Genomic DNA, 12,486 nt, shown 5'->3' with positions numbered 1-12,486 from the left:
AATGAGTAAACGATAGAGAATATCAATGAAACCAAAAGGTTTTTTTGTTTGTTTGTTTTCTGAGGCGTTTCACTCTTGTTGCCCAGGATGGAGTGCAATGTTATGATCTCAGCTCACTGCAACCTCTGCCTCCTGGGTTCAAGTGATTCTTCTGCCTCAGCCTCCCGAGTAGCTGAGATTACAGGCATGTGCCACCACACCTGGCTTATTTTGTACTTTTAGTAGAGACAGGGTTTCTCCATGTTGGTCAGGCTGGTCTCGAACTCCCGACCTCAGGTGATCCGCCCACCTCAGTCTCCAAAAGTGCAGGGATTACAGGTGTAAGCCATTGCGCCTGGCCCCCAAAAGATGTTTTTTAAAAAGAGAACAATAAAATCAATAAACCTATAGATAGACTGATCAAGAAAAGGGGGAGAAAACACAAATTGTACATATCAGGAATAAATGAGGGAATATAATTACTTACAGGCATTAAAAAACAGTAAAAGCATATCACAAATGTTAATAAATTTGGCAATTCAGCTGAAATTGAGTAATACTGGAAAGACATAATTACAAAATAAGGACTCAAAAGATTTAGAAAATGTTATCCTATATCTAACAAGGAAATTAAACTTTTAATTAAAAATCTTCCCACAATAAAAATTCTAGGCTCTGATGACATCATTGATGAATTCTAAAAGCATTTAAAGAAAAAAATAACATTAAATATACAAACTATTCCAAAAAATAGAAAACTTAAACCATTTTATTTTATTCTCTCTCTCTCTTCTTTTTTTTACTTTTATTTTAAGTTCAACGGTGCAAGTGCAGGTTTGTTACATAGGTAAATTTGTGTCATGGGGGTCTATTGTATAGGTTTTTTCCCTGACTAATACATCCAGGTATTAAGCCTAGTACACATTAGTTGTCTTCCCACCCTCTACCCTCCAAAAGGCCCCAGTGTCTGTTGTCCCCCTTTATGTGTCCATGTGTTCTCATAATTTAGCTCCCACTTATAAATGAGAACATGCAGTATTTGGTTTTCTGTTCCTATGTTAATTTGCTGAGAATAATGGCCTCCAGGTCTATCCAAGTCCCTGCAAAGGACATGATCTCATTCTTTTTTTATGGCTGCATAGTATTCCATGGTGTACATGTACCACATTTTCTTTATCCAGTCTGTTATCGATGGTCATTTAGGTTGACTTCATGTCTTTGCTATTGTGCATAGGGTTGCAATGAACATACATGTGCATTTGTCTTTGAAATGGAGTGATTTATATTCCTTTGGGTATATACCTAGCAAAGGGAACGCTGGGTTGAATGGTATTTCTGTCTTTAGATCTTTGAGGAATCACCACACTGTCTTACACAATGGTCGAACTAATTTACACTCTCACCAACAGTATATAAGCATTTCTTTTTCTCCACAACCTCACCAGCATCTGTTAATTTTGACTTTTTAACAACAGCCATTCTGACTGGTTTGAGATGGTATTTCATTGTGGTTTTGATTTGGATTTCTCTAATTATCAGTGATGTTGAGCTTTTTTTTTCATATATGTATGTATGTATGCCTTGTTTGAAGTGTGTGTTCATGTCCTTTGCCCACTTTTTAATGGTTTTTTTTCTTGTAAATTTGTTTAAGTTCCTTATATATGCTGTATATTAGAGCTTTGTCAGATGCATAGTCTGAAAAAATTTTCTTCCATTCTGTACACAGTCTGTTTTCTCTGTTGGTAGTTTCTTTTGCTGTACAGAAGTTCTTTAGTTTAATTAAATCCCATTAGTCCCATTAGCTTTTTTTTTTTTTTTTTTTTGTAGAGATCTTTCACCTCCCTAGTTAGCTGTATTCCTAGGTATTTTATTCATTTTGGGGCAATTGTGAATGAAAGTTCATTCCTGATTTGGCTCTTGGCTTAATTATTGTTGGTCTATAGGAATGTTAGTGATTTTTACACATTGATTTTGTATCCTGAGTTTGCTGAAGTTGTTTATCAGCTTAAGAAACGTTTGAGCTGAGATAATGGGGTTTTCTAGATATAGGATCATGTCATCTGCAAACAGGGAGTAGTTTGACTTCCTCTCTTCCTATTCGAATGCCCTTTCTTTCTTTCTCTTGCCTGATTGCCCTGGCCAGAACTTCCAATCCTATGCTGAGCCCGAGTGGTGAGAGAGGGCAGCTTTGCCTTATGCCAGTTTTCACGGGGAATGCTTCTAGCTTTAGCCCATTCAGTATAACATTGGCTGTGTAAGACAAACTTTATTCTGATACCAAAACTAGACAAAGGCATTAAAATAAAACTACAAACCAACCAACTTTTTAAAGCAAATTGTGCTGAAGTTACTGGATATTCATATGGAAAAAAGATGAACCTCAACCTGTACCTCCTATTATACATAAAAATTAACTCAAAATGGATTATAGATCTAAATATAAAAGCTAGAAGTATAAATCTTCTACAGGAAAATATCCTCACAATCTTGAAATACACAAAGCTTTCTTAGGATACAAAAAGCACAAACAACAGAAGAAAAATTTTAAGTTAGACTTCATCAAAATTTTAAATTTCTGCTTTTCATAAGGTGACACAATTTAAAATGTAAACAGGAAGCAACAGATGAGGAGAAAATATGATATATACACAAATATAAACTATACATGTTTTATGTTATATATTATGGATGAATATGTTATATGTTATATATATTATATATTTTAGATAAAAGTCTTCATCCTATTTATGTGTGTATATATACACACATAACACACATATAAATAGGATGAAGACTTTTATCCATAATACAGATCAATAAGAAGAAAACAACCCATTTTTTGAAAGTGGGAAAAGGATTTGAACAGACACTTCAAAGATATATGAGTGATGTATATGAAGCACATGAAAATTGCTCACCATCACTAACATCATTAAACTAACACCATGCTACCAACAGTACCACCCAAGAGAAATGAAAGCTTACATCAGTACAAATAGTTATGAACAGATCTGCATAATAATTCTATTCATAATAGCACAAAACTAAAAACAACCAGAAAAGTGATATGTGATATGGATTACTATTCAGGAAAAAAGTGAACTACTGATATACACAACAACATGGATGGCTCTCCAAAAACCTTACGCTCAGGGGAAAAACCTAGACACAAAAGAGTACCCAATGAGTAATTCCACTTATACGAAACTATAGAAAAGCAAGCCTAATCTATAGTGATAAAAAGGAGATCCACGGTTGTCTGGGGATAAAGGAGTGGGGAAGAGGGTAGAAATTAACCGTAAAGGGGACTTTTTCAGATAATAGAAATGTTCATATCTTGACTGTGGTGGTGGGACATGGTTATACAACTTTGCCAAAGCTCAATGAACCATAAACAGAATGGGTGCATTTTTAATGTATGTAAATTATACCTAAATAATGTTTTAAAATGTACTTATGGGAAAGCAAACTATTCTAGAAAATATTTCCTAATTCATTTTATAAAACTAACATTAAAACTCATCTCCTAACTAATCTACAGAGAGAATTCCTATGGTTAAGACAAAATACTGATATTCACTTCCTAAAGCAAGACCAATATATCCCTACAGCTTTCAATACAGGTTTCTTTTTCTTTTTTCTTTCTTTCTTTTTTTTTTTAACAGAGTCTTGGCCTGTCACCCAGAATGGAGTGTGGTGGCATGATCATGATCACGGTTCACTGCAGCCTTGATCTTCTGGGCTCATCCATCCTCCCACCTCAGCCTCTCGAGTAGCTGGGACTACAGGTGCATGCCACCACACCTGGCTGATTTTTGTATTTTTTGTAGGGACAGGGTTTGGCCATGTTGCCCAGGCTGGTCTCCAGTGCCTGGGCTCAAGCAATCCTCCACCTTGGCCTCTCAAAGTGCTGGGATTACAGGCATGAGCCACAGTGTCTGACTACAAATTGTAATACTTTAAAGATTCTCTCAATATTGAAGTTCACTCAATCATGATTAATAAATGAGTTAAGTCACACCTAAACAATGTATGATCTTAGAACTCATTTTGTGGAAAAAATCAGACATATACAATAGTAGAAACTGTGGCATAATGAACTTCCATAAACACATCATCAAGATAATAAAATTCAAGATGTTGCTATTCTTGTTTTCTCTTTCTTTTTTTCCTTTCTTTTAAAAGAAAATCCTGGACATCATGTCACTTCAGTCTCACATACTTCAGTATGCATTCATAACCAAAAAATGAGTATTTTTAAGATCCCTTATTAAGATTATTTGTTTTTGTACAGTTTAGATACACTAGATAGCTTTCTCAATATACTAGATGTCTGGCCGCATTCTTGCCATCCTCTTTGACATCATAATCTTTTCAACTTATAAAATTCATGGCAACTACATAATTAATTTTTTAAATCTTTCAAAGAACATTCTTTCTTATAAGGTTTCATTAAGTGCCTTTGGCTTATAGTCTATATTAAACCTAGACATGTCATTTAAATATAGTAAAAAAACCACAATTTTTCACTTGACAACGAAACTAATTTCTTGTTTTCACAAAAGGATGGAGAGGATGGAGAGAAATAAAAGTGGTCACTAAGGCTTAGCCAAAGAAAATGTTATCTCACAGCTATTTTAAATAGATATTATATCCCTGCACAAGTATACACTGTGTGCAAAATCATATTCTACACAATTTAAAGAAAGGGAGAAAATATTCACACAGTCTAGTTACTCAGTAGGGGCTCTTCTCAGTAATTTATGGTCAAATGTTCTTCACTGTAATGAATCTGCCGATATCATCACATCACTTAACATCCATTCTCGTAAAGGATACGAGTCACAAAAAATCAGTATACTTCATCTGAAAATATATTTGATGTATTTACTATGGCTACTGCTTTGGTTCAGGAAAAATAGAGATCACTGTATTTTAATGATGACATGAATTGTGCCAGAGTTGACCTGCTAAGTTCCTGAAGGCTAAACCCTAAGATCTTAAAACAAAGTAAAGGGATCTTCACATATGAAACAGATTTTCCCTAACTGACCAAACAATAATTTGACATATTGAAAAAAATAGTATGTTGATATAGTTTAGATGTTTGTTCCCTCTAAATCTCATATTGAAATGTGATCCCAAATACTGGAGGGGGGGCCTGGTGGGAGGTATTTGGGTCATGGGGGCCGATCCCTCATAATTGGCTTGGTGCCTTCCTGGGGGGGAATGAATGAATTCTTGCTCTGTGAGTTCACATGACAGCTGGTTGTTTAAAGGAGCACAGCATCTCCCTTGCTGCCTCTCTTGCCGTGTGGTGCACTGGCTCCTGCTTTGCCTTCCACCATGAGTGGAAGCTTCCTGAGTCCCTCACTAGAAGTAGATACTGGCATTATGCTTCTCATACAGCCTGCAGAACTGTGAGTCAAATAAACCGCTTTTTAAAATGAGTTATTCAGGCTTAGGTATTCCTTTAGAGCAACACAAAACAGACAATATATGCTAAACACATCTGCCCAGCTGTCTGGGGAAGGGGGATAGTAACATGGTGATAAACTGGACATGGGGAAAAAGCTATCTTTTTTTTTTTGGTCTGTCAAACAACATTTTTAAATGGAAGCATTTTTCTGGCTCTCAATCCAAGGATTTTGTGGATTTTTTTTTCCCATTTTTAACACTCATACTTTCAAACAAGAGTTAACTATGAAACAAAGTTACTCCAAGATACATAAAACTTCAGAGGTATATTCTATTTCTCTTTCACAGTTTTTCTACAGAAGGTACAAGCCATTCATTGTAGGAAGAATTGAAAGGATTTATCTATAAGGCCAACAACAACAACAACAAAATCTAGGAAGCCTGGGAAGTTGCCCAATCAGAATCTTTATAAAAGATACAAAGAAAGATAAACCCTCACCTCAGCTATTTAAGTACGTACATACAAGAAAGGAACATGAAATGTGTATGTTGACATTGATTAACTTGTGACTACATAAGATAATAAGTGTTTTCACATAGACAAGTGTTCACCCACTGTATGTTACTTTTCCTAACTTTCCAATTTAACTGAACCTAACAGAACCTATTAAATTCAGTTTGATTGCATAGGAGTATGAGAGTCATTAATTAGCCAGATTTTTAAGTGAATTAAAGATAAACTGCTTGGTTAAGAGGGCTTTTTCCTTTTATTCACCTGATGTTTATTACAATGGAAAGTAGAACATCAATATTTTTCAGTCTTCATTAAGAGTATAATATTGACTTTTCCTGTGTCTGAATCAAGCCAGGGTTGAAACTTGCTGTTTATTTAAATTTACACCTAAATCAATATCAATTTGATAAAATTTGATTGCAATTTTGAAATAATGCAGCCAACTGACCCAATTTTACTCTCCAACAACAACAAAAAAAGCTGAACTACAGATTTACCTCAGGAATTACCTCTGAGGCAAGTATATAATAAGCATTGATTTTTTTTTAAGAATTTTTAAAAGTTTAATGGAAGAATTGGCATTTTAGATGGGTCTTGAATGTTGGTTAAAAACATTGATTTTTATTTGTTCTTTTTCCCCTAGCTATGTCGCCACCAAAAAAGTAGATTATAAAACTTAAATTATAAATATGTCAGGAGTTCTTGCAAGTAAGCTGCTTATTTTAGCTAAAAACACTGGACTAACATTTTAAAGTTTTCTCTCATTTTTTTTTAGCAGATATAATTAGTCATTTGCTAAATGTTAACTGTTCTGTTTTAGAAGAGCTTCCCTGCTTAAAAAAAATCCTGTTAGTAAATTGGAAGCTCTTTTGTTTAGTTTTTACCTTTATAAGAGCATCAGAATCAGCTTAAAAATTGACTAATTGAGGCAAGTCATCTTTCAGTCAAATTTCAACACAAATGTTGAAATTTTTTAAAAAAGTATTATCAAGCTTCTCTCCTTCCACATGAACAGGCTTTCATATTACTACTGCCTGTTGTTTAAAATTTTTAAATGGTATTTTTTGCCATGGGTCGGGGGCAGGGTGCATAAGATAGTTTTTCCTTTGGCACAGGTTCACTTAAAACAAACATTAAAACCTTCAGGTTCTCCTAGGAAGAAAGGAGGATGGTATCGTCTACTTCTTGCAGTTTTTTTTTTTTCAGTGATATACAAACGCACCTGAAAATACAAGTTACATAGCAATGTCTGCACAAACTTTATGCCTGGAAAAGGGATGCTGACAGCTGTATGAAGAGTGAAAACTAAAACTACATTTTATGGTAGTGGTGTCAATGATTTTAAAATATATATGCATTGTCACTTGAGGAAAAGAAAGATCATTTAAACAACTGGACTTTATAAGGAAACACGTATCGAGGAGACTGAACAAAAACTTAAACGTGATGCATTCACCACTGAGGACACTACTCATTGAATAACAAAGATGATCTAACAAGTCTCCAGTTCTTAAGATGATTTATCCCAATACTCAAAATAATAACATCCTCTATTGGAATCAGACAAAAAGGCAGTAAAATAAGGTTCAGCACAGCCTTTCCACACAGTAGTTACAAGTTGCTCAAGAGCGGAGTTCTAAAATTTATTTTGATTTTCTTAAACTCACTCACTTGTGACCAATCTCATGTGCAATGGTAAAAGCTGAACCCAGGCCAATGTCTTCATTAATGCTGCAGCTCCTTTCAGGCTCACACATTCCAGCCACAGAGGCCAAGCCTGAATAAACAGAAAGAGACACAAAGGGTCAAGCCAAGGTGTTTCAGTCTTTAAAAGCCCATACTTATAAATGCCTGGATTCTTTTTAATAACCTCCATGCACAGAAGGAGCCGTTGGCAAAAGGTTAACTTTCTAGTCATTTGCAAAATCACTGGGGGGAATTTCACTTTGCCGGCTAGACATTAATATTTTTTGAACTGCAGTCAGTGCTGGAAAATGTCTAGACTAGGGGTTAGATTTATAAATTTTACTTCTGGTAACTTGGGACCACCTAGTAACTTGAGCCAGAAGAGGGAATTCAAGAAAGCATTTCTATTTTAACATTCTTCAGGCTGTAGAAAGCAAAATATATCCACATTATTTTTCTAAAGAGATCTGTTTAAGTTTAGTGGGTTCATAAAAATATACAAGTAACTTTCTAGTTACCAAAAAAAGGGGGAATCCCAAATGATTTTTTAAGTGATATTTTTATTAAAAATAAAATGAATGATTCAAAAGATGGAAAGGACAACTATTAAAGATGGGAGGTTTTTGCATATTTTTTTTCATCGTCTCAAATTAATCCTGACAGTGATGCAACAATTTCTTTTAGTATATTAATAGGAGGAAAGTCATTCACACATTCAGTGTCACTTTTCCTCTCTCCTATTCCCTACTTCAATGCATTAGAGTTTTACTAATAAAGCAAATACTATGGTGTTAATTCGCTGATTCCAGTGAAATGTTATGTTACTCAAGGTATTCTCCCCTTGGGGATTTTAGTATGTAAAAGTTTTAATATTTACTTTCAAATGAATATCATGCTGTGTGAAATACTACAGAACTTTAACACAGTGCTTAAAAAAAGAATTTTTGTGCAAAAGCAGAAATGTCATCTCTTATAAGGAAACAGATGCCAAATCATACTTCATGCACATAGAAACAAAAAGTTATTTCGAAGAAGTTGAAGGAGAAGTAGGAAAAAACATTTTTTATGGTCAGTAGTCTACTATCGTCACCCAAACATTAATAATTACTTTCCCACCAAAAGTGATTTCAATTCAATTCAATGAATATTTATTGAATGCAATAAGCAATGTTCTGTGCTAGGTATAATTTCCCAGCTGTACTAATTAGAAACAATAAATGATATATAATCCATAATTTTACTGACGAGAAAGCTCTAGAAGTTGTGTTTCTCTGTATTTTCTAATATAAGTATCAACAGCTACATTGGAACAGAGATGAGATTAACGCTGGATTTGCTAACAGATTGTTTGCCTTTCCTACTGTTTTATGTGAGAGAGGCAGGAGTTGGGGAGGGAGGTGATTTCTGCCTCACAGAGTTATAAATACTGGTGATACCCCTGGGCTGCCCTTCCATTCATTAGAGGTATTGGGACCTAAAACAGAGAATGTAAAAAGTGGAGCAGGATAACTTATTTTTTGTTTGTTTCATTTAATTTTTGGTTAATATTTAATATTTGTTTAAATAGTTAAAATATTTTAATGAATGTCATTTCCAATCTCCACTGAGAGAAAGAGAGAGACACACATAGTGAATTTTACTTTTATTTTAAGAAAAATAAAATGAGAAGTAGAATAGGAAAGTACCTGAAATCTTTTTAAAAATTGCATTATATTATCTGGCTTTAAGTTATTTGGTTCAATGTGGCCTATTATATGGGAAGAACAAAGCCACTCTGAATACTGTTTCTGTTTTGAGTTTTATGAAATGTATGTTTTTTCAAAAGAAAAGCAGAATTACTAAGAATAATTATTGTTAAATTAATGTTTCTTACATTTCCCAAAATCTATTATTCCATGGGTTAGCTTTTGGGTTTTGTTGTTGTTGTGTCGTTTTTTGGTATGTGCCATGTGGCTGTATTTTCAATTGAGAATTTTCAGTGACTCCTCAAGGTGTATTTACAAGCACGGGTTTACTTCTGCCAACTTATATAAAATTGTTATCTCTGCTAAAACAACAACTTCAGAAAGAATATACTTGGAAAATTCCTACTCATTGAAATATAAAGCTAAATCTTAACTAAAATGGAAGTATTTTAAATGCTAATGTATTTTCACAACCCCCCACAATGTTCTGTATACTATAAAATTGAGACTGTCAAAATTCTTATGTGTGATAATGGCGATTTGATTACTATTTGGGTCATTTAGGTTTCCTCGGCTTGATGGCCACAGTTTGCACCCTTAAGCCTACTTAGCCATGTTACAATTGGTCATCAGAATTATTAAGCAAGATACTATGGAAAAATCAGTATAAAAGCCAATATGAAAGTGACTAGAATACAAGTCAAAAAGTAATCTGCTCAATTCTCTACTGATAATACATTTTCCATAGATGAAGTTAAAACGTGTGTGTGTGTAATATATATACAGCTCATTCCGTTTTCACAAGAAGTAGTATGAAAATAATATACAAGTTTATAGTTTGAAAAATAACTTATAGTGAGCTTGAAAGTGCATTGATACATACCTATTAATGCACTGATTCTATAAATTAATAAGCTATCAAAGTTAGAACACATTATTTTCAGAAAAATAAAATAAGAAGTAGAATAGGAAAACACCTCAAATCTTTGCCAATAATGACAAAGTACTAGGCAGTACCAAAATACTTAATATCTCAAAATAAAAGTAAAAATCACTGTGTGTGTGTCTTACTAATGTCATTAGGTCGGTGCGAAGTAAATTGCACCAACCTAATACAACAAAGAGCATATCTCGATGTAAATAATCTACCTTCAAAAAGCAGAATATATATATATATATATATGGAGAGTGAGGGTATATATATAGGGAGAGTGAGGTTATATATATAGATATACATACAGTGAGGGTATATATAGATATATCTATATATAGAGAGAGATATATATAGGGAGAGTGAGGGTATATATATATATATAGAGAGAGAGAATGTGTGTGTATATGTATAAATGTGTATATGTGTGTATATACACATTTCTTCAAATATAGATATACTAGAAAAATACTAGCTCTGGCTGATATGTGCACCTGATTTGAGGTCTACTGTCTATTATATCTAAAGTTTAAAAGCATAGACAATTTCTACATTAAATAATACCAGTTCATTTTTATACTACCTCTTTACTAAATATATCTACATTTTTTTCCTTAAATGATTTTAACAATGTCCATGTAGCATAAGGGCAGATATTACTCCTACATCATAGATAAGAAAATTGAGGAACAAAGAGCTTAAATACACCGTAAAAGTTAATGTACTGAAACTGTCAAAGCCAGTTGTTAGTTCCCAGTTCAGAGTCCCCTCCGTTGGATTATGTTGGTCTTGTTAGCTTGAAACACTACAAAGTAAATCTTTTTGACGTGAGCTCGCACAGCAAAGAGAACTCTGTCTCCATTATGCTTTTTAACTAGCAAGCTTCTCCATAGTTAATACTCAGCACTGGCTATTTGGGATTTCTTCTTCAGCCATAAATCCTGAGGGAAATGGGTAGGAGAAGCCTGGGAAGTCGGGTAAAATTATCAAGAGAAATTTTAGTTTCTGAAGAGATATTTCACTGAACTTCCCAGGAAGTTGGGTTACACTTTTCCTCCTACATCTACTTTAATTTGCTCTTCCCAAAATGCTTATGAGGGTGCATAGGAATCAATTTCATAACTATTCTTTTACAATTAAGAAAACTGAGACTTGTCATAGAGAAACTAGAGAATTCATCTTCAGTTGTTTACCTTCTGAGTCTGTAAAAAGTCTTAAAAAATTTATCAGAGAAAAAGAGCTTCTGTCCTTTAAAATAACTCTAGTTGCTTAATATGTTAGACTACTGGAGAGCTACCTTTTTTGCCCATTTGTATTTGCAGTTAACTATGAAATTATGCTCTGTAACAACGTGTAATTTTTAAAATTCTAGAATACTACAGAAATGCTTTTAAAAAGACAAATGACCCTTTGGGAGCACAAGAAAGATAATCTTGTACCCCTTCTTCACCTGTGGCTATAACATTTTATAAGATTATTTTTTGTTGTTGTTGTTTGCGTAGTATAAAATTTCCAATACTATCTTAACTTATGGGGCTATACTCTTTCCACAAAATTGTACCAAAAGAAGTATTGTTCTTGGTGCATCCTCATTAAGTATCCTTAGTTCTTTTTTTTTTTTTTCCTTTCCTTTCCTAGCCTGAAATTTCAAGATGTTGACTGCTTTTATTTGCTCTCACAATCTTGGTATTTTTAGAAAATACACTACAGAGATGGATTATATGAACATGAGTGATAACCTCAATTTATAATTCTTTAATGATTTTGAATCATATTCTGTTAATTTTAATAATCATTCCAGTTGTCAAAAAAGCCAATGAAATTTATATAATATTTATGATAGTAATAAATATTTGTTTCCTAGTAAATGACATATCTGCAAAGGCTGGATGTAACAGATTTTAGGGATTTCAGAGGTACAGAAAGGAAAATGAGCAAATTAATAATAAAGATTAAAGCCGTTGGTCCAGACAGACAATCTGAACCATTCTATCTTTACTAAAAAAAAAAAAAAAAACTTACCCAGTGTTCCACAAGGCTTATTTTTATAAGTGCAGATATCATATCTATGGAGAAAAAAGAGATGAAATTTGTACTCTGATCAAATTTGTAAAATAGTTTTCTATATTCATCATACTTCTCTCCTGAAGTTGTCAGACCACAATTAATGCAATTATGAGCAATCAACTGGAGTGTCGGCATTTTCAGCACTCTACAGTGCTGAGGAACACCACAGGCAGCACTACGCTCACAGCCTCTGGCTGCAAGCCAAT

The 12,486-nt window shown here is 33.7% G+C and overlaps 1 protein-coding gene across 1 annotated transcript in view; it reads right to left on the bottom strand.

The window, feature by feature from the left end:
* The window catches only part of ADAMTS6 (ADAM metallopeptidase with thrombospondin type 1 motif, 6), a 176,644-nt gene extending 164,358 nt beyond the window's left edge, over window positions 1-12,286 (bottom strand). The window contains exons 1-2 of the mRNA XM_011930125.1: window positions 12,236-12,286; window positions 7,583-7,688 (exon numbers count right to left, since the gene is read on the bottom strand). Of these exons, the coding sequence (XP_011785515.1) occupies window positions 7,583-7,668 (86 nt within the window). The 5' untranslated portion in view covers window positions 7,669-7,688; window positions 12,236-12,286. The remainder of the gene's footprint in view (window positions 1-7,582; window positions 7,689-12,235) is intronic.
* Between the last annotated feature and the right edge of the window lie 200 nt (window positions 12,287-12,486).

The sequence above is a fragment of the Colobus angolensis genome, unplaced genomic scaffold (genome assembly GCF_000951035.1).
Source record: "Colobus angolensis palliatus isolate OR3802 unplaced genomic scaffold, Cang.pa_1.0 Scaffold84, whole genome shotgun sequence".
NCBI lineage: Eukaryota > Metazoa > Chordata > Mammalia > Primates > Cercopithecidae > Colobus > Colobus angolensis.
This window is presented reverse-complemented; position numbering and strand designations above follow the sequence as displayed.